Below are 13,038 nucleotides of genomic sequence, written 5' to 3'. Positions count from 1 at the left end.
GGCGAAAAATACGGTACTGCAGTCACACAATCAATCAGTAGCTGAACTGGGTTCCACACAGTCGCAAGAACAAAAACAAAAAGAGCCGCAAAAACAAAAACGCAAAATAAATAGCAAAAACAGACAGACCTCAGCATAACACTCAAAAAGGAAGTGTGGCACCCAAATTGGAAGCATAACACTCAAATCAGAAGCGTAACACTCAAAACGGAGCACGTTTGGCTTCTGAAGAAAGTTTGCAAACCAGAACACTTACTTCCGGGTTTGCAGTGTTTGGGTTCCAAGTTGTTTGAGTACCAAGGTGTTTGAGAACCAAGGTACCACTGTATTCCCCAGGCCCAGGGTTGCCCTTTAGCCTCCCACTTCTCAGCAAAAGCTCTCACCAGGGTCCTCAGAGATAAAGCAGTGGTGTGGAGCATCATCTCGGAACTCGGAGGCAGGTCTTCCCTTTCTGACAGTTGGCAGGGAACAGGTCCCATGGATGTCCTCTTGAGGCCATGGAGTGAGGCTGGGAAGCAGCTTGGAAGTTGCTCTGCCCGCCATGGAGCTGAGGCGTCTTTCCCAAGGATGGTTTATTTGTTTAAATATGTATAGGCTGCAGCTTCATGAAATGGTGGAACATAAAAAACCAACATCTCAACATCAATAAAAGCACTAGTAAATGCTGGTTGGTAAAAAGAGATTCACATGGCAAAGGAATGCCTGAATAACACAGTTTTCAGAAAGCATGTCAAAGAAAGTGGGGATGATTCCTGCCAAACTTCTACTGGCAGGGAGTCCCACAGGGCTAGGTCCATATTATTATTATTATTATTATTATTATTATTATTATTATTATTATTATTATTCTGCCCTATAGATCTCAAGGCAGTTCACAGCATAAAATCACAATACAGTGGTGCCTCGCAAGACGAAATTAGTCCGTTCCGCGAGTCTCTTCGTCTAGCGGTTTTTTCGTCTTGCGAAGCAACCCTATTAGCGGCTTAGCACTATTAGCGGTTTAGCGGCTATTAAAGGCTTAGCGGCTTAGCGGCTAAAAGGCTATTAGCGGCTTAGCGGCTTAGAAAAAGGGGGGAAGGGGGGGAAATCGCAAGACTCGCAAGACTTTTTCATTTTGCGAAGCAAGCCCATAGGGAAATTCGTCTTGCGAAGCGCATCGAAAAACGGAAAACCCTTTCGTCTAGCGGGTTTTTCGTCTTGCGAGGCATTCGTCTTGCGGGGCACCACTGTATAAAAAACAGAAAATGCATAATAAAAGCAAAAGCAAAGACAACCCAACAATCTCCCCTTCCACAACAGGCTTTAAAGGCTCTAGCCAAAGCTGAAAGAGCCACAGACGCATGGGGGAATCATCAGAAGTGCCCCCGTCAGAGGATCCCTAATGTTCTGTTTTTATTTCCTTTGTGGTGAACCATGGGGAAAAAAACACTCTGCATATAACTGGATGAATCGCCTCCACTATCCCAAGGGTGAGAACAAATTTTGAGGCTTAAGCTCTAGTTATCTTCTTGGCCACAAAGGCTGTTGGAGTTGGGAGAATCTCCCGGCTGTTGGGGAAATCTGAAGTCAGCCTCACAGCAGCCCTGTGTGATGATTTGTATATGGGCTATCACAGATACACACATGGTAGTGAGAACTGTTGCATCTCCTCACATCACTTCAAACCCAAAGGCATTTCATTAGGCGCAGGGGTTGACATTCAGCTGCCAATCATCAAGGCCTAGGTCTCCCCAGGACTTGCACTACTTCAGACTAATGAGGGGGGTTGTGTGTGGAAGAGAACAAACAATGCTCCTCTGTACTGTACTAGCAACTTGGTAAAAATTCCCTGTGCATAGAAAACTAGCAAGTCAGGAAGAAGGCTAGGCTAGCACCCTGACAAACTACCTGTCCACGTGCAGGGATTTTTTTGGGGGGGGGGGAGGTATGAGGAACATCCAACTATGCCAGGTCAAATACAGGTTGACCACCTCAGTAGGAAATAGGCAGGAATTACACACCAAGCAAAAAAAGAAAAAGGAATTAACCATTGCACAAATTGCAAGGGGTCTGTGTGTCCTACTTCACAGAGGGCACTCCTCTATTTGAGTGGCTGTCTGGTCCAAGTCCAGTTTAAAGATAAAGGACCATAAAATAATAAAGGGCAGGAGCTTTGAAGTTGCTGATCAACCCCTAGTCAGCCGAATAAGCAGGAATACAGGCCACAGCACAGAATCCCTTAATATGGTGAGATCATACCCTCCAGCATTTGTCCGATCAAAACAAGGATGTCACATTCCATAATTATAATTTTACTACTTATACGCCACACATCTGACCGGGTTGCCTCAGCCACTCTGGGCAGCTTCCAACGTATATAAAAACATAATAAAACATTAAACATTTTTTTAAAACTTCCCTATACAGTGGTACCTTGATTCTCAAATGCCTTGGCACTCAAACAACTTGGAACCGAAACACTGCAAACCCAGAAGTAAGTGTTCCGGTTTGCGAACTTTTTTCGGAAGGCGAACATGCTCCGTTTTGAGTGTTATGCTTCTTATTTGAGTGCCACGCTTCTGTTTTGAGTATTACGCTGAGATCTGTCTGTTTTTTCTATTTATTTTGCGTTTTTGTGGCTCTTTTTCTTTCTTTTTTGTGACTGTGTGGAACCCAGTTCAGCTACTGATTGATTGATTGCGTGACTGCACTACATTGTTTATTGCTTTCATTTTATGGATCAATGGTCTCGTTAGATAGTAAAATTCTTGTTAAATTGCTGTTTTAGGGGTTGTGCTTAAAAGTCTGGAACAGATTAATCCATTTTGCATTACTTTCTATGGGAAAGCGCACCTCGGTTTTGGAACGCTTTGGTTTTGGAACGGACTTCCGAAACGGATTAATTTTGAGAACCAAGGTACCACTGTACATGATTGCCTTCAGGCGGCTCGGATAACTCCATACCCTCCAACATTTCACTGATGAAAATAGGGACATCCTAAGGAAAAGTGGGACATTCCTGGATCAAATCAGAAACCGGGATGGCTTCTATAAATCAGGGACCTCCCTGGAAAATAGGGACACTTGGAGGATCCATAGCTGTCAACCTTCCCTTTTTTTGTGGGAAATTCCCTTATTCCAGCACCGTTTCCCGCTGCTTCCCGCTGCTATCCCGGATTGTTAGATATCCCGTAGACTGTCCCTGGGACAGGTGAGGCTGCTGATCCCTTATTTTCGAGGCTGCTGATCCCTTATTTTCAAATCTGAAAGTTGACAGCTATGGGAGGATCTGTGAGATGCATTGCAATTTTTTAAGAAGTAGTGATTATTTCTAAATTCACATCTATATATATAACTCAGCACATGCATATTTTACGTCCTTTGGGGGGTATGTGTTTTAAAGTGCCTTAGTAGTCACCTATAAGTGGGGGGGGGGCGAACAACAGGCCTCAATAGAGCGGGGCCTGACCCTGGCACGACGGGCGGCAGCGCGCATCTCCCCCCACGGCCCCCTCGCCTCGCACTTCGCAGTCCTCGCCAGTAGGATGCGCCACGAGCGCAGTGTCCCTTTCCCTCCATTCAAGCTCGCCGAGGCTGCTGCGCCTCACCTTCCCGGGGCTCGGCGGCGGCGGCGGCGGCTCTGCCTCTTGCGCGCTCCCTTCTCCTTTGATCCCTCCGGCGACCCACATTGCCGGAGCTCCGCCGCAGCTTGCTCCAGGGAGGGAAGCTTCGCCAGCTTGCCTGGCGGCGCGATGGGACTGTGAGAAAGCCCGCGGCGAGGAGGTAAGCCAGCCAGCCAGCCAGGGGTGGGCAGGGCAGGGCAGGGCAGGCTTTCCTAACCACAGCACCCCACCTCCGTTCCTCAGTGCAACTCTCTGCAAAATCTAGAGCCTCGCCGCCATCCCGCTTCCTCGCCCACTGCAACCCCTTGCAAATTTTTTGCATTGCTCCCAGTGCTGCATAAATACGCTTGCTTGCATTTATTTATTTTTTTGCATTGCTCCCAGTGCTGCATAGATACCCTTGCATGCATGCATGCGTTGCCTGGGCGGCGCGATTTGACCCCTGCATCCTTTGCTTTGGGGTTGGCGGGGGCAGCGGCGGCTGCTGGTGGTGCTGCTCCTTGCAAAAGCCTCGAGCCCGGCGCGGGGTCGCCTAGCGACCAGCAATCAATTAATCATGGCGAGCGGCGCGAGCTCCCGGGGCGCCGCGCTCGCCCTGCACCCAGGTCCGCCATCTGCACCAGCCGAGCCGAGCAGATGGGCGGAGAGGAGGGAGCAGTTGGCGTGGCCGAGTCGCGGCTATTGATCGTGGCTTCTGGCATCCGGGCTGGTGGTGGGGTCTGTTTTCATTGATGGTTCCTGGTTCATTTGCCGGCGAGGCGCTTTGGGTGTTACTTTCTGGCAAGCTGCAAAATACTCCTGGCGTTTCCTTTCAGTTGAGGGTGGGCGGGCGAAGAAGGTAAGCATTAGTGGGGGGGAGGGGGGTTTGCTTTCTTTGCATGCTTTTATTTTATCATTGGCCGGTTAACAGGGCATTAAAGAGGTGCTGTGCAATGTCTTCTTTGCTGGGGGTGGAATTAAAACGCCTTTTTTGCCTTCTGAGTTGGCGCGTGCAAGAGCGTGCCTTTGGTGTGGCTTGGATTCACCTCAGCCCATTCATTCGGCCTCAGGCTACAGTCCTATGCAAGCTTACATGCGAGTAAGCCCGCTTGAGATCCGTGGGCCTTGCTTGGATGTAGGGTTGTGTAGCATCGCTTTGGGGGCCTTTGCCGCTTGGTTCCAATGGGCCTCCAAGTGACTTGCTGAACAATTAACAGTATGATTTTAAAAATCGCCTTAAAACCCGAATGAAATAATGGGGCGGGGGGGAGAGGTAGGAGTTTTAACCTGCCTATCTTTAAAAAAACTGCAGAACACCAAAGAGCAGCAAAATAGCAAAGCAGTAAGGGAGGACAATTTCAAGTGGTGCAGGAATGGTGGCTGGTTTTAGCTTCAGCAGGGGAGACCCCCAATAATTCATGGCTGGCTCCAGAGGATTTATGTTTTTCCCTTCCCCCCCCCTCCACTTTCCTGCTCAGCCCCCACCCACAGGTATAGTCTCTTGAGCAAAATCTAACTTGGGAATGGTGTGTGGTCTCAGCTTAAAAGTGACTTCAGAAGAGGTCTCCTTGGAAGTAAGTGGTGGTGCAGCCCCCAATCTCATCCACACACTTTCTCGGAAGTAAGTCCCGCTATGTCCAGTGCAGCCTCCTCCTTCATAAGGTTGCCTGATACTGCAGCCCAGTCCTGGGCATGTCTACTCAGAAGCAAGTCCCCCTTTGCTCATGTGACTTACTTCCCTGCAAGTGTGCGCAGGATTGCGGCCTGGATCTGAGACCCCTCCATCCCTAAAGTTAATGTGGCTTAAGTTGGTATGGAAACCTGTAGTTTTACAGTAGTTCGTAGATCACTCAGTGATTCCTTTGGTTTGCGTGGTCAGGGATATCTTTGACTCAGGACCACAGAGATGCTGTGTAGCATCCTTGCTCCCAAGGCAGTAATTGAACAATGAGGTAAATAAAGCCCACCACATTTGCTCAGCAAAGGGTTGAAAAACAAAAATTAGGATCTGGGCTGGTATCCCAGGTGCCTTGCTCTGCAGTGTGTGTTTGTGTGTCGTGCTGATGGCTTGACAAGCTCTCAGCACAAGTGGAGCAGCCAATATGGTGGGAAGCAGGTAACAAAAGCTACTGCAAGGAGGAAGCAACACCTGATTGCTTCTAATTTGGATTATAGCAACATACGATATGAGGTGATCTAGGAAGAGGTTTTGGTCCTGAGAGGGAGAAGGGGACCTGTATGAGCAGGATACAGAAATTTCTGTTTTCACAGGCAGCGCCTCCAACCTGTTAGGAATTAGGTTTTGCAGTGGGGAATCATTAGGGTGCCAAAGCTTGTTGCAGCTCTAGATAACAGTCCTGCCAGCCTGTATTGTCCCTTTAAAATAGGTTAGTGAAGATGGGGGAACCTACAAAGACTGACACCATGATAGTTGCTGGATCCTTTTTTATTGTAGGTCACCCATCTCCATTTCTCACAACAAAGGGAGACTTTCTTTTATAAAAGGGGGTTGAAAAAATTCACCTGCACGCTTAAATATAACCCTGTTTGCTGCTTGTTTTTGTAATTGGTATTTGCAAAATTATTGAATCATATAAGTTTATGGCCTCAAAGACTTTGCTTTGCTTGTTGCGTGTATGTGTGTGTGTGTGTGCACAGTCCTTCTTCCCCTCCCCCAAATAGATTTGCATGCACGGGACATTTCACTTGTCTTTTGTTAGTTTATGATACAGCTAAATGGAAAATATATTCAGAGTGGCTGCAGTGTCACTTAGCTATGGCCTGATTCCATCAGAAGCAAAAATCTGCTGCTTGCAATAAATATATGAGCAGCGTCTCCTGCCTCCTTCTCATTCTACTACGCAGTGATAAATAACTCATGTCGTGTAAGCAACACTACAGGAAGATGAAATCTCCTAGCCTGATAACCTTTTAATATTTCGAGAGTAAATTTCTGAAGCTGTGATCAGCTTAAATCTCCAAACTACATGGTGTTTTTCCCCTCATGTTATAGCTTTGTATACTTACATGGTGCTGAAAATACAACTTTGCACGTTTTTAAATCGAAACACATTCTGCAACTTCTTTGACCTGTGGTTTCCTATTTTACTTCGTTTCTATAAAACTCTGCATCCAGATTGGTTGTAAACCTTTTGTGTTTGTTTGTAATCGTCTTTCAAAAACCTGCATTTGTTTGGTTGCCCACTTGATGGTAATAACTGCAAACGTACCCTTTTGCAGAAAATATTCTGGAAGCATGCTGTGAGGGTTGCGTTGATGGGCTAGATTGCTAGCCACACAATCTAGAATGTCATCAAAGGATTTTGACACTTTAATGTGTGTTTAATTTAGCTTAGGCAGTCATCAGGCTCTATAGGATAAAAGATGCATTAAATAATGATGCACCCAACTAAAGTATTCCTCTGAGCTGTAGTGTCTGTTGAATGACAAAATATATTTTCTATGTTACCTTTGCCTGGGGATCCTAACCTATTGGGGCTGGCAGATCTAATAGAACTAGGCAGCTAAGCCACATTCCTGTTACAAAACGCCAAGGTGGTGCTACATAGGCTGATTATACTTTCCTTTTCATTTTTACACACACACACACACACACATATTGCTGGTGATAGTCCCAGCAGTGGGAGTGTGAATATACACATAGCTCCAGATGGTAGCTGATGTCTTAAAACAGGTAATCTAAAATCTGCTTCTTGGCGTCGTTCCTGCTATTTGCAGAGCCATGAGTTGTTAGTGAGCATAGCAAGTAGCTTTGCTTGCTGTGTATATAATATATAGACCCTGCAGCACACTTAGCTTGCCAAGTGCTCAAGTAAGCCTGTAGATTTGAGGCCGGAACTGCATTTTTGGTGGTGGAATCTGGGTCTCTTGTCAAAAGGTTGGTGATGGATTGGCGGTGGGGAATGATTTTCCGGGGGGAAGCAGTGGGAGGGAAGCTCAGCCCCGAACTGGAGTTCCAGAGATTTGTTTCGCCAGAACAGGGTCCACCTCCCTCAGGTGATATAAAGGGGATATCGGAAGTGATTTAAGAGCAAGTGTGGCATAGTGGCGAAATCCAGATTCAAACCCCCACTCAACCATCAAGATCACTAGCAGACCCTGGATTAAGCTGCGGTTGTTCCTCTGGTGGTAGGTTTAGATCGGGCAGAGGTGTCCCTCTGCCCAGCCCTGCTGGGCCTCCACTGGCACAGCTCGTCATTCCACCTGCCAAAGGTGCAGGTGAGTGCAGTTGCTGCTTGCAGCATTCCTGCCAGCAGTAGCTTGCAGCAAGGCCTGGGAGGAGAAGGCATTCTTGGGAGGGATTGAGTCAAGTTGGGGGCGCTGGCCCTGCTACCATCATGTCACAGCATTGGGCCCTATCACTGTGCCAGGCTGGCACAGCGGTTTGCCTACTCCCACCCTTGCGCTGTGGTTGGATGCAGGTGGCGCTGTGGTCTAAACCACTGAGCCTCTTGGGCTTGCTGATCAGAAGGTCGGCAGTTCTAATCCCCGCGACGGGGTGAGCTCCTGTTGCTCTGTCCCAGCTCCTGCCAACCTAGCAGTTTGAAAGCATACCAGCGCAAGTAGATAAATAAGTACCGCTGCGGCGGGAAGGTAAACAGTGTTTCTGTGCACTCTGGTTTTCGTCACGGTGTTCCGTTGCACCAGAAGTGGGTTAGTCATTCTGACCACATGACCCAGAAAGCTGTCTGTGGACAAACGCTGGCTCCCTTGGCCTGAAAGCGAGATGAGCGGCGCAACTCCATAGTCGACTTTGACTGGACTTAACCGTCCAGGGGTCCTTTACCTTTTACCTGTCATGTGTGGCTGCACTGTGGAGGAAGCAGTGGTTCTGCCACTCCCTTAAGATGCACTGCTACCCAGCGAGGGTTTGGGTTGCAGTGCCAGTTGCTATCTCTCAGCCTAACCTACATCAAAGGGTTGTGAAAATAAAATGGGGCAAACCAGAGGTGCCAGAGGTGGACGTGCTGTTTTGGTGAAGGGCCACATTCCATCAGGCAGAATCTGCCCAGGACCAGATAACTGATGGAGCCCAGAATGAGTGGAGACTATCCCCCTTTTTCCGTCTTGTTGCCACCTCCTTTTCTCTCTCCATCTCTTTTTTTACACACCCGGCATCTCCCCACCCCCCCTTTCACAAAATTAAATAGAGGGCCACCTGCGGCCCACTCTGTACATACTGTCTAGAACTCCCTGGAGGGAAAAGTGGGCCTGTAACATAGATACAAATAAATTGTGTGTCTTTGTTAGAGGAATCCCCAAATGTCAAGGGTAATATTTATTTCATTCTGGAATGCGCCTGCCCCAGATTGAAGTGAGACATGTTCAGTGTGAGTCTTTGTAGGCTGGCTGCTTCTGATTGCCTCTGAAATTCAGGCCAACATCAGAGGCAAGGCCCAGAGCCTTCCCTGAGGCGGCGTTAGTGGTGGTTGCAAATTTTGGCCAGATACAAAGACCAGCCAAAAGCTGTGCCATCCCTGTTCCTGTATTCCCAGTGATTTGTGGTGCTACCTGTTCCGTATCCCAGTGCTAGCTCCTTATCTGCAAAGCCCACAGCACTCACTCTGGTTTCTTAAAAATTAGCTGTCGTAACAGAAGAGTCATTGTAAGGGTAGATGGCTGGGCCGGGATGTGGGAGACCAGGGTTCAAATTCCACCCTCAATCTGCGTGCTCTCTCTCAGCTCTGCCTCACCTACCTCTCAGGGTCATTGTGAGAAGGGAAAAACATCTATGCCTCCTTGAGCATCTTGGAGGAAAGGTGTGGTATAAACACCATGACAAAATAAAAGCTTTGTAAGTTTTCCACTGGCTGTCTTTCGGACGCCAGCAGTCTGTAGTGAAACAGACGCTGCTAAATAATTAGTGCTTTCTGCCAAAGGAGCTCAGCAATGGACGAGAGACGTCACCCCTTGAGTTGAGATACCATCATTGTGGCTCACTTTACCAACTTACTGTAGCCTGGACACCGCGCGCCAGATTTTGCAGAACATCAACACAAGCACTGAAGGAGGGTTTTCTTGGACTCTGCTGCTTCTGCCATTTCCTCTTCTTTTTGGAGTATGTGTTGAGGAGCGTTGCCATTTAACAGCTGTATAGGAAGAACTTCCATGAGAAGTTCACAGGTTTTGGGTAGCCACTATTTGTTGTCGTTATAATAATAATAATAACCATTTATTATTTATACCCCGCCTATCTGGCTGGGTTTCCCCAGCCACTCTGGGCGGCTTCCAGCAGAATATTAAAATACAATAATCTATTAACCATTAAAAGTTTCCCTCGTTAGCCTTGTTCCTTCCCTGAGTGCTGATGGAGAACTTGGGGAAGGGTCTCATCTCTGGCTTGGTGCTGTGCTTTGGGGGCCCTTGGAATGCTCTTTAATACACAGCATGATACATGCACAGCGGGTGGCGATGTGGGTTAAACCACAGAGCCTAGGGCTCGCCGATCAGAAGGTCGGTGGTTCGAATCCCCGCAACGGGGTGAGCTCCCGTTGCTCAGTCCCTGCTCCTGCCCACCTAGCAGTTCGAAAGCACGTCAAAGTGCAAGTAGATAAATAGGTGCCACTCTGGCGGGAAGGTAAACGGCGTTTCCGTGTGCTGCTCTGGTTCACCAGAAGCGGCTTAGTCATGCTGGCCACATGACCCGGAAGCTGTATGCTGGCTCCCTTGGCCAATAAAGTGAGATGAGCGCCGCAGACCTAGAGTCATCTGCGAATGGACCTAATGGTCGGGGGTCCATTTACCTTTACCTTATGAAGTCTGGATCTACATTAAAAGTAGCACCATGTCTCTTTAAAAAACCATGGTGAAAGGGTCCTGGGAACTACAGTTCGTTGAGAGTGCTGACAGATATTGGGAGACTCCTATTCCCCTCAGAGAGCTATGGTTTGCAGAGGGCGCTAACAGCCAATCCCTTTCATGAAATTGTGTGAATTATGGCTCTGTGAGGGGAATAGGTAGTACGGGTGCCAAACTCGAATCAACTGGGATGGCCAAATTTCTCGCCCACAAGTTGTCCACGAGTTTTAAAGGGCCGGGGGGGGTGTGCTTATTTATCTATTTTTTTCACTTGCACAGCAATTCATTCTGCTTTGTATTGTTTCTGGTTTATCAAGTAATTGGAAGGATATTGACACTGAGAAAATAATTACAGCTAGCCCTGAAGATAGTTCAGTCATTCGTGTGGAAGAAGTGCTGTGAGCTGCACTGAAATTTCGGAAAGGGTTTGATAAGGCCTTTGAGCTTAATCTTTCATGCCCCTCTGCTCTGTAACAAACTAGATACTGTAATGGCAGTCATTGGATGAATAGGTCTCTCTGTCATGTGTGTTCGCTTCATATTGTTTTTAAATTACATTTTTTTCGTATTGGTTTAAACCGTGTTTTAGCTGTTTTGCTTGATTTTGTACCTTGAGACATGTGTGGAAGGCAGTTAATAAATAATATTGAGGTCGGGGAGAACTGTGGCTCAGTGATAGAGCTGGAAATCTTGAGTTCAAGTCCTGGCCACTCCAAGTTGGGCTGGGAAAATATTGTGTCTGAAAACTCAGAAAATAAATACAAAGGGGTGGGAGAGCAGGAAAAAACAAACCCCGGAAGGGCCATCTGACATCTCTCATGGGGGGGGGGCTTAAAAAGACCACCTCCTTGTGTGGCGGGGGCAGGGACCACTCTGCACCAGCTTCGGACAGGTGAAGATGGTTGTGTGTGGCCGTTCTGGCCTTGTATGATTTTGCTTCTACATGCGATAGCCGGGAACTCAACCCCTGTGTCTGAGGAGATCTACCTGTATATGTGTAAAGGCATCACGGTACAAACATTTGTATACATGGACTTTATGAGGAAGAGGGTTGGTGACTCCTTGCCACAGCTCATCACTTGCTCCTGTTTTGTTCAACCCAGGAGGCCCAAGCAGGGCTTTTCTTGTCTCTTAGGAACGGGCAGAATAAAATGTGATCAGGTCAATAATGCCTACAACTCATTCCAGGAGCTGCTATTAATTTTCTTCTGACATCTCTTTGATCAGAAAACAGGAAGACAGATGTCTCTGTTTGTTGGCTCTGAATTCTGTTGATTTAATTGCAAATAAAGCCAAGGAATTCAGCTGCAAATTAATTTTTTAAAATAAGCAGCAATAAAATAAAATCCCATTACTTCTGTTGACAAACACTCTTGAAAATGCACATCAGGAAGCGGAATGACTCAATTTACACCTTACCTTTCCTTGCTGTTTTTTTTCTCTGTTTTCATCTTTTATCTTCCTCTAGATCTCCCCCTCTTTAGCATATTTTTTAACCTTGCATTTTTTAAAAAACACGCCCCCTCCTAGTTAAGCATCTTGCCAGGATGAAGGATCTGCTCTTTTCTTGATTGCGCCAAAAGGACCTCTTTTAGCTTCCTCCTTGTGCTTTGGCAGAGGTTGAATTGTCCTACCATGATGCAACAGAGGCAGGGTCCATCTCTGAAGCGGTTGTGTGAGTGTACATTGGAGGCACATTTTGTATTTTAAAAATACATCTGGACCTACGGTGTGCTGCCAGTGAATGGTGCCTTAACCCACTGCCTGCCACATCCATCTTCATCCTGATTTCTGCCAGAGTCACCTCCTCGGCTTCCAGCCACACAATAAACCCAATGCCTTCATCTCTCCTTCTCTGACATCAGGTGCCATTTTGAAACTATTTTGGGTGGGGGGAGGCACTTAAGGAGCTTTGAGGGGCATCACTGGAAAAGTGATGTTTGGAATACTAAGTTGCTGGAAACCACAGGAGGGGGGAGAGTGCTCTTGTGTTCGAATCCTGCTGGTCAGCCACTGTGAGAACAGAATGCCAGACTAGATGGGTCATTGGCCTGATCCAGCAGGCTCTTCTTACATTCTTATGCTGAGGTAAAATAAAGAGTCAGGACACCTTTGGTCCCCCAGGTTTTTCTGAACTGCAACTCCCATCAGCCTTAACAAACATGGCTGATGATCTGGGATGATGGGAGTTTTAGGTTAGCAGCACCTGGAGGTCTCCAACACATGAGGTAAAACACTTAAACATACCTTCCACTGCCACTTTTAATTCTCACCTTCCAGAGCTGCTTTTCCTTGTCTTAAACATAATCTAGAAGTGTCAGAATCAGGGGTCAACAAACTTTTTCAGCAGGGGGCCAGTCCACTGTCCCTCAGACCTTGTGGGGGGCCGGACTGTATTTTTTTTTGGGGGGGGGGATGAATGAATTCCTATGTCCCAAAAATAACCCAGAGATGCATTTTAAATAAAAGCACACATTCTACTCATGTAAAAACAGGCTGATTTCCGGACTGTCCATGGGCCAGATTTAGAAGGTTTTTACCTTAGTTTGCCTACCCATGGTCAGGATGGTAATGCTAGACTAGGCCACAGGTGAAGCCACCAGTCCATGCAGCATAACAAGCTTTTGAAACAGCTTCT

The 13,038-nt window shown here is 47.2% G+C and overlaps 2 protein-coding genes and 1 long non-coding RNA gene across 11 annotated transcripts in view; 2 read left to right on the top strand and 1 right to left on the bottom strand.

The window, feature by feature from the left end:
- ALKBH8 (alkB homolog 8, tRNA methyltransferase) overlaps window positions 1–4,060 on the bottom strand; it is a 61,333-nt gene extending 57,273 nt beyond the window's left edge. Inside the window, exon 1 of one of the 2 annotated variants that reach the window (XM_083499609.1) lies at window positions 4,001–4,060. In XM_083499609.1, the coding sequence (XP_083355735.1) occupies window positions 4,001–4,016 (16 nt within the window). In that variant the 5' untranslated portion in view covers window positions 4,017–4,060. Of the gene's footprint in view, window positions 1–3,420; window positions 3,501–4,000 lie in introns of those variants that run through there. The other variant, XM_083499608.1, reaches the window with a different exon arrangement.
- LOC310705502 overlaps window positions 1–13,038 on the top strand; it is a 71,399-nt gene that overhangs the window by 15,910 nt on the left and 42,451 nt on the right. The gene's annotated exons all lie outside the window — the stretch shown is intronic.
- ELMOD1 (ELMO domain containing 1) overlaps window positions 3,524–13,038 on the top strand; it is a 47,552-nt gene continuing 38,037 nt past the window's right edge. Inside the window, exon 1 of one of the 8 annotated variants that reach the window (XM_083499904.1) lies at window positions 3,524–3,762. The gene's annotated coding sequence lies outside the window, so the exon portion shown is untranslated. Of the gene's footprint in view, window positions 3,763–4,134; window positions 4,441–5,449; window positions 5,534–13,038 lie in introns of those variants that run through there. The other 7 variants (XM_083499906.1, XM_083499903.1, XM_083499905.1 and 4 more) reach the window with 7 other exon arrangements.

The sequence above is a fragment of the Podarcis liolepis genome (genome assembly GCF_965112155.1).
Source record: "Podarcis liolepis genome assembly, chromosome: 4".
NCBI lineage: Eukaryota > Metazoa > Chordata > Lepidosauria > Squamata > Lacertidae > Podarcis > Podarcis liolepis.
The sequence above is the reverse complement of the archived record's forward strand: the minus strand, read 5'-3'. Positions and strand labels throughout refer to the sequence as shown.